The sequence below is a fragment of the Ranitomeya variabilis genome, chromosome 2 (genome assembly GCF_051348905.1).
Source record: "Ranitomeya variabilis isolate aRanVar5 chromosome 2, aRanVar5.hap1, whole genome shotgun sequence".
Classification (NCBI taxonomy): Eukaryota; Metazoa; Chordata; class Amphibia; order Anura; family Dendrobatidae; genus Ranitomeya; species Ranitomeya variabilis.
In genome coordinates this window covers 877,820,063-877,834,615 of record NC_135233.1, presented here as the reverse complement: position 1 = coordinate 877,834,615, position 14,553 = coordinate 877,820,063, and the positions used below count along the sequence as shown (strand labels likewise).

General features: G+C 41.4%; 1 protein-coding gene across 1 annotated transcript in view; it reads left to right on the top strand.

Annotated features, from left to right (window-relative positions):
* The window catches only part of LOC143808073 (putative cation-transporting ATPase 13A4), a 370,353-nt gene that overhangs the window by 162,045 nt on the left and 193,755 nt on the right, over positions 1-14,553 (top strand). Inside the window, exons 4-5 of the mRNA XM_077290330.1 lie at positions 7,207-7,277; positions 7,924-8,004. Of these exons, the coding sequence (XP_077146445.1) occupies positions 7,207-7,277; positions 7,924-8,004 (152 nt within the window). The remainder of the gene's footprint in view (positions 1-7,206; positions 7,278-7,923; positions 8,005-14,553) is intronic.

Here is a 14,553-nt window from a genome sequence, read left to right as displayed (position 1 = left end):
TAGAAGAGTTATGTCACATAAAATAGTTAATAAATAATATTTCCCACATGTCTACTTTACATCAGCACAATTTTTGAAGCAATTTTTTTTTTTTAGGAAATTGTAAGGGTTAAAATTTGACCAGTGATTTCTAATTTTCCAAACTTGAAGTGACGTTGAGGGGCCTATATGACAGAAAATGCCCAAAAGTGATACCATTGAAACAACTGCAGCCCTCAAGATGTTCAAATCTACATTCAAGAATTTTATTAACCCTTCCAGTGCTTCACAGGAATTAATGGAATGTGGAAGGAAAAAATGAACGTTTAACTTTTTTCACAAAAGTTTTAATTTAGACCCAAATATTTTTTGTTTCACAAGCGTAACAGGAAAAATTGGATGCCGAAATTTGTTGTGCATTTTCCCCTGAGTATGTCAATACCCAAAATGTTGAGAAAAAAATTTTTTTTGCATACAGCAGAGTTCAGAAGCGAATGAGCACCATTTGACTTTTTGAATGTAAAATTTGCCGGAATAATTAGCGGACAACTTGTCGTGTTTGGAGAGCCCCTGATGTGCCTAAACAGTGGAAACCTCTCATATTTTGGAAACTAGACCCTTCAGGGAACTTATCTGGATGTGTAGTGAGCACTTTGAACCCTCAGGTGAATCACTGAAGTTTATAACGTTGAGCCGTGAAAATGAAAAAATAAATCACATTTTCCTCACAAATACAGTTGTGCTCAAACGTTTACATATCCTGGTAGAATTTTTGCTTTCTTAGCCTTTTTTCAGAGAATATGAATGATAACACCAACATTTTTTCTCCACTTATGGTTAGTGGTTGGGTGAAGCCATTTATTGTCAAATTACTGACATTCTCTTTTAAAATCATAATGACAACCCAAAACATCTAAAATGATCCTGATCAAAAGTTTACATACCCCATTTTTTAATACTGTGTATTGTTCCCTCTAATATCAATGACAGCTTGAAGTCTTTTTTGGTAGTTGTGGATAAAGTTCTTTATTTCTAAGTTGGTAAAGCTGCCCACTCTTCTTGGCAAAATGCCTCCAGTTCCTGTAAATTCCTGGGCTGTCTAGCATGAACTGCGCACTTTAGATCTCCCCAAAGTAGCCCAATGATATTGAGGTCAGGAGACTGAGATGGCCACTCCAGAACCCTCACTTTGTTATGCTGTAGCCAATGACAGGTCGACTTGGCCTTGTGTTTTGGATTGTGGTCATTCTGGAACATCCAAGTACGTCCCATGCACAGCTTCTGGGCTGATGAGTTCAAATTTCCCTACAGTATTTGCTGATAATGTGCTGCATTCATCTTTCCTTCAACTTTGACCAAGTTTTCTGTGCCTTTGTAGCTCACACATCCCCAAAACATAAGCGATCAACCTCTGTGCTTTACAGTAGGAATGGTGTTTCATTCATCATAAGCCTTGTTGACCTCTCTCCAAATGTAACGTTTATGGTTGTGGCCAAAAGTTAAATTTTGGTCTCATCACTCCAAATTACCCTGTTCTAGAAGTTTTGAGGCTTGTCTCTGTGCTTTTTTGCATATTGTAGGCAAGATACTTTGTGGCACATTTATGCAGTAATGGCTTTCTTCTGGTGACTCGACCAAGCAATCCATTTTTCTTCAAGTGCCTCCTTATTGTGCATCTTGAAAAAGCCAGCTGATGTTATTTGTGGGTGTTTTTCTTGCATCCCAAACAATTTTCCTGGCAGTTGTGGATGGCATTTTTGCTGGTCTACCTGACCGTGGTTTTTGTTTTTACAGAGCCCCTCATTTTTCATTTGTTAATCACAGTTTGAACGCTGCTGACTGGCATTATCAATTCCTTGGATATCTTTTTGTATCCCTTTCCTGTTTTATACAGTTCTGTCATGGTCTGTATGAAAGTTCTTGTCTAGTGCTTCAGGGGTTAATGCTGTTGGCCTCTCTCTGGTGGTAGGAGGGCATTAAAAGCCTCATTTGGGCTCTGTTCATTGTCAGTGTTACTTTTGACCTCGGCTGAGTTCCTAATCCCCGTGTATTTGAGGATACCCGCAGACAAGACCAGATTGGGCAGCAGGGCTTTCAATCAAAATGTTTACAACCTAGCAAGCCCCAGGAACAGATTGGATGACTGGACTGTCACTCACAAAACTAACAGTCCAACACACTCCAGAACCCATAGGGTGACTGAGCAGTCACTCATAGCATTCCTTGGCCACAGTCAATGTTGAAACTGTGACAGTATCCCCTCTTCCTAGGAAACCCAGCATAAAAGGCCTTGACCAGTTGATCGGCCCTCACTTATTGGACTGGAACCCTGGATCTCTCCTTTGGTCCATATCTCTTCCAATGTAGGAGGTATTGAAGGGAATTACGGACCCTCTGGGAATCCAAAACTCTCTGTATGTCAAACTGTAAACTGTCATAGACCGGCGGCAACGACGGCAACACCTCTGAGGGGACACATTTTTTCTAAAGGGATCTATGGGAGACATTAGGAATGCAGAGAGATAGAGAAAGCTTCGATGTAAATGTCACCAGATTGACCACTTCCAGAACCTCATAGGGGCCGATGAGTTTTGCACCCAATATCACTGATAGCACCTTAAGTTTAATACATCTAGATGACAGTCAAACCCTATCGACCACTTTAAAAAACAGTAACTGACGAACGTCTTCAATCGGCTTTCCATTTTTGACAAACTTAAGCAACCTCAATTTTCATTTGAACCCACTTCCAAACATCCCGAAGCTTCTGTATGGAGAGCTCCATCTCAAAACACTGAGAACTTATCCTGAAAAACTCAACAAAATGAGGACGAAAATCAAAATTAAAAAAAAAATGGCTAAGTTCCAGTGGATTGATTGATCTGACTGTTAAAAACGAACTCTAGAACAGGTAGGAATGAGGACCAGTCCTCCTGTTGGGCCACAACAAAACACCTCAAAATTTGCTCCTGAGATTGATTTGCTTTTTCTTTCTGACTGTTGGTTTCAGGGTGGTAAACAGAGGAGATAGATAAGTCCGTTCCCTTTCTAGAACTTGGAGACAAATTGCACTCTTCTAGTAGACTCAATGTTAAGATTAATTCCATGCAACCTCACCACATGATGAATAAACAACTTGAAGAGTGTTTCTGCATTAGGTAATCGTGATAAAGGAGCAAAATGTGCTTGTTTACTGAGGTGGTCAACCACGACCCAAATAACAGTTTTCCTATCAGATATCAAAGGCAAATCTGTGATGAAATCTATGGACAGATGAGTCCACAGTCTTTCCAGAATTTTCAATGGAACCAATTCCCCAGCAGACTTTAGCTTGTGTGCAAACTTCACAGGCAGATACAAAATCTTTAATATTATCACTCATAAATGGCCATCAAAAGAGTCTGGAAATAGCTTTCTTCATAGCTGTGACCCCAGGATGACCGTGCAAGACAGAATCACAAAACTGTAACAGGTGCAATCTTAAGTACATAGATACAAAATAACTTGGACCTTCGTGTGGCAGACAGGGCCAATGACTGCGTATTATGGATCTCCAGGATCTCCACTTCCAATTCCGAGGACATCATACAAACCAGAATGAACTTAGGAAGTATGGGGGATGGAGGTTCTGAAGGCGAAACTGAATCAAGACTGTGTCACAATGCACCTTCCTTCACATTCTTAGACCTCGGCCTTAATGTGGTAGAGAAACTGAATCTAGAGAAATATAAGGACCATCTAGCTTGTCTAGGAGTTATGTGTTTAACCGATTCAATGTAAGCCAAATTTTTATTGTCTGTGACCACAATGATTTGATAAACTGCCCCTTCCAAAATATGCCTACATTCCTCAAAAACTAACTTTACAGTGAGTTGTCCACAATTCTCAACATTATAATTTCTTTCAGAAGATGAAAATTTTTTAGAGAAAGATGCACATGGCTGCAAATTAGACAGAGTTTTGGGTCCCTGAGATAAAATGGACCTACCTCTGAAGCATCCACCTTTGCAATGAATGGTTCCTGAAGAGTGAATTGGATTAGAACAGGAGCAGACATAAAACAGTGTTTCAATTTTTCTAAAGCCCCTATAGAATCTGGTGAGCAAACCTTGAGGTTTGGAAATAAATAACACGGCACTCTGGAAAAATGCTGGTGGTGGTGCTCAAGTCGGATGTCCAACCCATACAATTAGGCAAAAAAATTACTTGCCACTCAGTATTTGAAAAAAGTTTCCTTCTTTATTGTACATCCAGACCAAATAGATTAAATTAAATGTTTTCGGTCCGTCATAGGACCTTCATCAGAATATCCTTATTGGAGAAAACTGGATGTCATATGAAATTATGGGAATAAAGGCGGCTCTATGCAGTCTGGTGATGGTAATGCCAACTGGACCTGGTGGGGCTAATCACATAACAGGAGAGGAACAGCGCTACTTGAATATGCAAAGGACTTCCGACAGGAATAGCGCTGAGTGCCTCAGTAAGACATATGGCAAGCCCACCCTTCAGTAGGAACGCCCAGTAGGGGGAAAGCTAATGTGACCCTGTTTGGCTGTGACATGGTAAGAGATCAGCAGCACTCCAGTACTTGGCATGAAACTTGCAAAGGGGATGATGCTTATTGCCCAGGTCTGTCATGTGGTGATACCACTGGTAAGTGAGAGGGCTCTGGAGGAAGGCTTCTCCAATAAGGATATTCTGATGAAGGTCCTATGACGGACCGAAAATGTTTATTGTACATCCAGACCAAATAGATAAAATTAAAGAAGGAATCATTTTTTTCAAATACTGAGTGCAAAGTAATTTTTTTGCTAAACCTTGAGGTTTGCCCCCTTACGTGTGAGGTCAGTAAGAGGTTTATTAATAATAAAAAAAACCTTATCACATTTCCTATAATAGTTGGGGACTTCTAGAAAATCTTGCAATGCTTTTAGGTCATTATGTTGAACCCAGCCTATTATATCTTGCACCTTCCCAGGATGCATGTTAATACCATCAGCTGATAAAATGCATCCCAGAAATGAAATCTCCTGAACAGAGAATCTACATTTCTCATTTTTTGCAAACAAAGCATTTTCCCTCAATCTTTGTAATACCACATGTGCATGTTCCTGATGAGAGTCCGAATCTGGCTATAAAAACTAAAATGTCACTAAGGCTAGGTTCACATTGCGTTAGGGCAATCCGTTTAGCGCTAGCGCTCAACTTGTAAGCCTCTCTAAGATCAAGTTTAGAAATCCATTTAGCCCCAGTAAGATGATTATAGAGGTTTTGAGATCAGTAGAAGTGGATATGTACAGTTGTGGTCAAAAGCTTACATACCCCGGCAGAATTTTTGCTTTCTTGACCTTTTTTCAGAGAATATGAATGATCACACAAAAATGTTTTCTCCACTCATGGTTAGTGGTTGGGTGAAGCCATTTTTTGTCAAACTTCTGTGTTTCTCTTTTTAAATCATAATCACATCCCAAAACATCCTAATGATTCTGATCCCCTGAAGACAAGGGTTGAAGGTAAAGAATAGCATACAACTAACTCTCCCTGAACACCCTAAACTGGTTTTTCTTTCCCGAAAACTTATCAGGGAGGTCCACTACAGTTTTGGGAAAGACCAACTGAACATTCTAGGGGGGACACATCACAGTCTCCACTGGAAGAGGGGGCTCTGGAGAGTTTTCACAAGGCTAGCCACCTGTCCCTGCAATTGAGACTGTGAAGATTCAAAACTATGGTGTTTTTTCAGCTAGATTTTGATTCACTAGAGACACGAGAGACAGATTTGCTACATGATCAACAAGCGTGTGAATGAGATCCATGCTGGCGAGGAAAAAGTTAATAAAGGGTTAGTTATAATGTGATGCTGAGTCACTGCTCACAGAGAAACCATGAGACATGGTAGTCAGGAAGTCCAAAGTCCAAAGTCAGTTGCCAATAGCGCTTGTGGTACAGAAGAGAAAGACAAAGGCATGGTAAGGTAGCAGTCCGGGTTCAAAAGCCAGAAGGGTACATCAATATTGCCTTTTTTCAGTGATTTTTGTATAATTTTAGAGGATTCTTAGTCCTTTTTGTGTCAGTGAGTTTTTGATGTTTAGAGGTAGGACTGGCAAGTGTAAGGACCCGTGACCTGGGTTGCCAGCTTACGTATTGTGGCCATAATATTAACCAATACCTTGCATATTTTGATATGTTTTTGTGCACTTTATCTATTATCAGGGTGCAGTTGGGCCCGTATGGCTCTGTAACTGTGGCCACAGGATGCATTTGGGAGGCACTGAGCAGCCCGCCTGATCTAAAAGTATGGGCGTTGGTAATAGGCTGTAACCCACTAGCAATAGGGCAGAACATTGAAAGAATTCTGAAATTTAATATAGATTGTGATTTTGAAAATTAAAGGAAAAAAACAAAAAAAAATTACCACCAATTTTGTTTAAAATTTATTTAACATAAAAACCTAATTTATACAATAGGTCATTCTCTAATTACATATTCCCTTTAATATAATAATATTCAGATTGTTTATCATTGTTTTTAAATGAAATAAAATCCTTCTTTGTAATAATTCACCATGATCCTTGATTAAATGGAAGAAAAAGACAAAGGAGAAAAACACAAAATACATAATGCTATTTGGCTATACCTCACTGGGTATGTTATTAAATATTTCCACTGTAAACCTTCAAGTCATGTGGCAGGAACAAATTGTTTTAGCATAGCTAGCCAGAACTTTTCTTTAAGAGATATTTCCAAAATTGAAAGTTAGCCCCTATGCTACTTATTGACTGCTGAGTGTTGAACTGCTGGGATTCCCAGACATTTGAAAAATGAGGCTTTGGAGCCAGAATACAGATCTCTGTACAGCCCTGTTTTTAGAGAAGTGACATGCAGAATTCTCTATTCATTACCTACAGAAATGCAATAAAAAGCTGAGGACATCACTCCATAGACAATGAATGGAGCAGGGATCGAGCATGCATACCTCTGCTCCATTCAAGACAGGGTTCTACAAAGCCCTGCTCTAAAAAATACAGAGCCCTATTCTCTGGATTGCTGGGGTTTACAGGAGTTTGGACCCCAGCAATAAATGAGTTATTGCAAATAGTATGGATAGTGGGAAGCTTTTGATTTGGGGAATACCCTTTTACAAACCATCAGGATAAAAGATACCTATATTAGCATTTTCTCCATTGTGCTGCATTGTAATATTATACACCTTTGTTGTAACAGATTAGATGCATTTGGGTGCAGAAAATCAAGTATGTCTGGCTACATCAAGAGAAACGCTTCCAAACAGCTGGGTATGTAGAAACAATAATTAATTCTAACTGGATTAACTTGATTTTCTATGATCAGATTTTATAAATTGCAAACTACAGAAATGTATTCAAGATATTTAAAATTTTTTCCTTGCTATTTAAATACAACATAAAAATAATGATGTGTTTGAGTATTTTTTTATCTACTTGGACTAGTGATAGGTAGCTGTCAGTCCTTGGATATCATCTCTGTCACTCCCCTGTATATCAGACAGATGCTTTAGAACAGTGAATTGTGGGTGCACTAGTCTAGGCAGCAGACTTGCTGAGCTGTTTTCATCTCTCCTATACACTATAATGGAGGGAGCAGCATACGTGCAGACAAATTTCTCTGAACACAGAGCATTGTGATAGAGCTCCAACATCCATAGCCACGTTAATGTGCTAGAAAAAAATGGATCTAGTCTTACATAGGTTTACAATCTGTATATGTATTAGTTTATAGTCATTTGACACTAATACCAGTGCACACTAGCACCACTAGATGCTTCCTAAACTAGTCAAGAAAAATGTGATAACTGATAAAGTATAGAAAAACTATTTTCGATTGGTCTTTATTGTTCTCTTTTATACTCTTTAGAAAATCTCGCTTTCTATGAGGTTTACATTATTATATTGTTCTTTTTAGGACTTTGGAAGATATTTACTCATGTTTGCAGATTCACTTAAAATTTGGAACAGGTATAAGTAAAGAGGAACAAAACTTAAGGTATGAAGTTTGGTTCTAATACACTGATCCAATGAAACAGATATACCGTATTCAGTATGTGCTACGTGATCACTTTTTGCACTACCTGAGTTTCAATTTATGGCATAGTGCAGCATTTACAGTGTAAAGTACACATCAGGTGCAATTGTTATGAGGTATGAAGGAGCACAATGCTGAATGTACATGGTGTACCACTGGCAAACACAGAGAGAAAGGGTCCCCTGCGCAAGAACAATATATGGACCCTTGCAGACCACTAGCTGAACGTAATGCACAATTCCATCTGTTTTGGAAGTGGATATGGGCCCTCTTACCCTTGGCCAGCTATTAGGCCTAGAAAGATAACTCTTGGTATAGACATTAAGGAATTAGCTGAGACAGTTTGCATACTCTAATCATTCTCTAAGGCTGGGTTCACATTGCGTTCCTGGCGTCCGTTAGACGGACTACGTTATACCGTGGCATAACGCGGTGTAACGTAGTCCGTTATCGCCGCTATTGAATGCAATGTCTGACGCATCGCTGGCGCTCGCCCACAATGGGCGTGCGCTAGCCATGTGCTGTCATTGAGTGCCGGACCCTGAGACGCGGGCTGCAGCGTTTCCGGGTCCGTCACTGCTAGCGCAGATAGAGCTAGCAGATGTTCTACCTGCGCTAGCGCAATGTAACATCTGCACTTGCGTTAACAGCAGCCCATTAGCGTATGTGCTGAACGGGCTGCTGCTAACGCAGTGTGAACCTAGCCTAAAGATGCGCAAATGGATAAACACTTCCATGTGGTAGAAGAGTGTAGTGGTTCATCTTCAGTGAGGCACAGAGACATAGCAGTACTCATGAAAGGCACAACACATAAAGCCCCCAATTCATCAACTCCAGAATTAATCATGCCAGTCTTGATGAAGGAGTGTGTTGTAATCAGAGGCGCATGTGCTTAGCCATGAATCAAACTCTAGTCAGTGTCTCCAGCATTCATTCCATGTGTTTTCTTCTCTCCTCTTTCCTGCTACTAACCTGGCTACACAGAGGGGCTCTGGAATGCACATGCCTTCCTGAGACCCTCCGTCTACAGGTGCTACCATTAGGTAATACATTGTCTATTTGTGGTAACACTTTGCATATACTATCTATATGATTACAAGTGTTCAGTATATGACTTGTCGCCTTGGTACTGTAGGGTATATATTATTGTCTAATATATACAACATATCTTAATATTATACCACTATTTTGTATGTTGCTGTATATCGTATTTAACTTGTGCTCACTTATATGCTGTGCGCTCTTGCTTTGCTACTATTACATAGTGGTCTCCTTCCTGATCTTTTGTATTAATAAACATTTTTTCACTTTTTCATTAATTGTGACTTCTTTGATCATCATTTTTCCTGTCCACTTGTATATTTTATGATGATTTGTCCCCATTCAATACTCCTATTCCAGCACTAGCTTATCTGATACAGTATTACAGTATATCACACTTAGATGTCTGTTATTTCTTCTTTACATTCTTGACATTCAACTTTTTTATGAGTAATCTCTAGCTTCTTTTGGAGGTAGGTGCATCCTCTGTCGGTGCTGGACAGTTCTCCTGTAGAGAAGAGCTTCAGGGAAGTTTGTCTCATGTGGTTTGTTATCTAAACTGTTTTCGCCGGCCAAGCAAACCCATACTAACGATCATAATCAGCGTCAGGCAATTAAGATGGCACTCGAGGCATGGAAACATCTACTTTTAGTCCATGAGCCAAGAACCAAATTTGACGATATCGGTACCAAGCGGAGTGACTAATTCTCTTTGGTATTTTTAGGTAGATGCATGTCTGTAGTTTATTTTTTGATATGATAGCCCTTACATATACGTAGCTTATTAACCCCTTCAGCCCTAGGCCTATTTGTACCCAAGTGCCTAAGCCAATCTGACCTGTGCCACTTCATGGGCTAATAACTTTGGAACGCTTTCACCTATCCAAGCCATTCTGAGATTGTTTTCTCGTGACATATTGTACTTCACGTCAGTGCTAAATGGGAGTCAATATATTTTACCTTTCTATATAAAAAAATGCTAAATATTCGGAAATTTTGGAAAAATCGGCAATTTTTTAACTTTGAAATTCTCTGCTTTTTACAAAAATACTGATACCCCCCATAATAGTTATTAATTTACACTCCCCACATGTTTACTTCATATTGGCATCATTTTGAAAATGAAACCTTATTGTTTTACGACGTAATAGGGCTTATAGTTTTATGCGCAATTTTTCACATTTACAGCAAAACCCACTTTTCAAAGGACCAAGTCACTTCTGAAGTCACTTTAAGGGGCTTACATAACAGAAACCACCCATAAATTACCCCATTTTGCAAACTACACCCCTCAAGCTGTTCAAAACTCATTTTTAAAAACTGTTAACCCTTTAGGTGTTCCACAGGAATTTTAGCAGAATGAAGGCGAAATTTCAAAATTTCATTTTTTTTCCAGATATTACATTGTAATCCAATTTTACCTGCAACCTAGCAAGGGTTAACGGCAAACCCAAACTTGGTTACCCTAATTCTGCAGTTTATAGAAACACCCCACATGTACTCGTAAACTAAAGTATGGGCACACAGCACAGCTCAACACGGAAGGAGCGCTATGTGGTTTTTGGGTGGCGGATTCACTGGAAGAAATCTAGGGGGCCATGTCACATTTGAAGGCTGCCTGAGGTACCCCCACAGTGGAAACCCCAAAAAGTGACCCTATTTTGGAAACTACACCCCCAAGGAATCTTTTAGGGGGTATAGTGACCACTTTGACCCAACCAGTGTTTCACAGTAGTTGGAAACACTTGGTTGAGAAAATGGAAAAAGTGCATTTTTTACATGAAGGTGTCATTTTAGGCTCATTTTTTTATTTTTAAGAGGTGTACCAGCAAAAAATGCACCCCACTATTTGTTCACCAATCTCTCCCGAACACAACAACACCCGATATGTTGTCGTACACTGCAGTATTGGGGAACGGCAGGCCTCGGAAGGGAAGGAGCGCCAAATGACTTTTGGAGTGCAAATTTTACTGGAAGAAATCTAGGGGGCTATGTCACATTTGAAGACACCCTGAGGTGCCCCAACACACGCACACACACTGACACATACACGTTCTGTGCTGAACAGGACTCTCCGGTCTTCTCTGCAGAGCTCCTATCTCCCTCTGTAGAGGCTGACACCTCCCAGGCTTGTGACTGATCACATGGCCGTGACATCACCACAGGTCCTGTAGTCCTGTACTGTGTGCTGCTGCTGGTAAGGAACTTGTGGAGAGAGGGGGAACAGTCACCTAGCACCAGCGCTCCCAGCTCTAAGAACGAGCGCCTCATGAAGGTGGGCCCCTGCCTCCTCCTTCCCTGCGCGGCGGCCTTTCCCCCCGGCGGCTGTATTCGGCGTATAAGACAACCGCCCTCTTGGAGCCATGTTTTTCATGGCTAAAAAGTCGTCTTATACGCCAGGAAATACGGTAAATAAAATTTTAATGTTTTTCTTTGTGTTTGCAGGTGTTTACTGACTATCTAACGGCATGATGGAAGTACCAGCAAGGAAGAAATCACGGATCGACTGTATCATACACTGCTCTAATGATGACAGCGATGATCTGGCGTCCCTTAAGGATTTGGACTCCTGGAAAACATTGCTTAGGGCTGCAGAGATCAGGCAGCATGAATCAGTCCTGGTAGCAGCTAAGGGCCTTGAAGAAGGAGAAATACCACACATACAATATCACCGTAAATGTCGTAGTATCTTTACAATGAAGAAGTCACTGGATTCTATCCTTGGCAAGGGTGTCAATGTCGAAACAGCAAGCAAAATCTCCATGAGGAAGCTACCGAGGGGTGCCCCCAGTGATAGCAGGGTGTATGCCAAAGTATGTATCTTCTGTGAGAAGTCAAGCAAGTACCTAAAAGGAAAACAAACAAGGGAGCCAATTGTCCAGTGTGTTGAGCTACGAGCAGATGAGACGATCCGCAGAGCAGCGATAAGGAAAGGCACACAGAGAATACTTGGTTTACTTAGCAGAGACCTTGTTGCTGCAGAGGGGCACTACCACAAGTCGTGCTACAAACTATTCACAAAAGATGATTCCCAAGTGGCCTGTAGGTCTAGTGCAGCTGAAAATCAGGTCGAAAGCGAGGAAGTACGCTACGAAGAGGCAGAGAAAGAGGCCCTTGAAGAACTCTTCTTGTATATAAGGACTAAATTGTTCCCAAACCCAGAAGTACTGCCTATGATAAACCTCACATCTAGGCTTGAGAGATTAATGATATCCCGTGGTATCATCCAACTGAAACCATCGACAAAGAAACATGTTCGACGAAAACTTGAAACAGAGATTGGGGAATCACTCCGCTTTCTCTCAGATGAGAAAGGTAAGCTTCTAGTCTATCCATGTAGCCTATCAATGGACGACCTTGTCCGGCAAGTACACAGCATGACAAAAGATCTGCAAGAAGCAAGAGCTGCTAACTCTGGAGATATCGTAACCAAAGCAGCAATGCAGCTAAGGAATGAGATCAAGAAGCAAGATGTGAGTCAGCCATGGCCTCCCAATACAGATCAGAATGTCGTTCCTGCATTAGTCACTCAATTCCTGCAAACCCTGCTTACAGGAGATTGTGAGTGCCAAACTACCTGTGAAAGAGCTCAACGTCTTGCCACATCCTTCGGCAGTGACTTGGTTTTTGCTGTTACCAATGGAAAGACAAAGCCACCAAAGCACGTACTGCTATCCTTTGCAGTTAAGTCTTTGACCGGCAATACAGAACTGATTCGAACTCTGAATCGTCTTGGCCACTGTGTGTCATATTCAATGGCTGAGGAGATCGATACAGCCCTTTGTATCCAGAAGTTGGAATGTTCAAAGGATGACATCCCAATGCCAGCAAGTATCTACCCAGGTGTGTTCACAACCCTGGCCTGGGATAACATTGACAGACTTGAGGAGACACTAAGTGGAGCAGGTACATCTCATAGAGTCAATGGCATTGCTGTTCAGTCCAATGTTGCATGCTCTGTGACAAAGAAAGTCCTGCCAGATGTAACCAAGTCGAAGAAAAGAAGCATAACTCTGACAGAATTAATGCTACCGATATACAATGTTGGGCAGCGGGGAGAGCCACCCAGGATTGAGACTTCGAATGTTAACACTACCAAGGAGGTCCAGGATTCAAAAACCAAAAACCATATCTGGCTTCTGGCTAGAATGTCAGACCATGAGGATCAGACCACCAGCAGTTGGACTGGGTTCAACATAAAAATCCGCAGCGACATTGTAGTGGCCCAGGACACTGTAAGCTACCTGCCCACTATCAATGCTCCTGCAACAGCCATGTCCACTGTGAATGAAGTCTTGGAGCAAACACATGCCATCATGCAGACCCTGAAGCTTAACAGAATTGTGTGTGTGTTTGATCAAGCACTCTATGCCAAAGCTGCCGAGGTTATCTGGAAACAGGAGAAGTTCAAGAACATTATAATTAGAATGGGTGTCTTCCACACAATCTGTAATCTCCTCTCTATCATAGGGAACAGATTTCAGGATGCAGGCCTTAGAGATCTGTGTGTTGAATCCGGTGTAATCGCTGAAGGATCAGTGTCTGGAGTGATGGACGGCCGGAGGTACAACAGAGCAGTGAGACTACACAAGCTGGTCTATGAAGCACTTATGAGGCTTGCATGGAAAAACTTCCTTCCATGGCTAGAAGAAAACCATGCAAGGGACCTTCACCATCTGGATGAAACACTGAAGAACATCACAAACTTTCGCATCAGTGTGTCGCAGGGATCCTTCGAAAAGCTCTTGGATAATGAATCTTGCACACTTACCCTGAAGCTCTTTCAAGTTTATCTTGAGACCCTCAGAAATGAACAACTCTCAGCATTCTGGATGTCATACTTGGACATGGTCGAGACCATGCTGGCCCTGGTTCGAGCTTCAAGAGAAGGCAACTGGATGCTTCACCTAGGAGCAATCCGACAGATGATACCATGGTGTTTTGCCTATGACAAGGTCAACTATGCCCGATACCTAACCTATTACTATGCCACAATGTCTCGGCTGCCCATAGAACACCCAGAGGTCCATGAATACTTCATGCAAGGTGGCTTTTCGGTCCAGATCGGTAGCAAGAATCCTTTTGGACGAATTCCTGTGGACCAGACCATTGAAGAGACAATCAACAAAGACACCCAGACACCAGGGGGCACAAAAGGCTTCAGCCTCAAAGTTGGAGCTGTTTCCAGGTTCTACCTGACATCAGAGTACCGCAGTATGTACTTGAGGCAGCTGAGGGCCCTGGTAGGCCAACAATATACTGACTTCAGCCATTCAGACCTACAGGTGTCTAGGATTAGAAGAGATGAAGCCGATGTCCAATCTTTCGTTCAACTGCTGGAGACAGGTTGGGTGAACCCCTTCAACAAAGAGCATAATGGTGAACTTATCAGTTTGTCAACAGCGACTGTAGCACCACCAGATGTAGCCAAAGACCTTCAAGGGGCATACAGTATAGGAGAGGATGCAT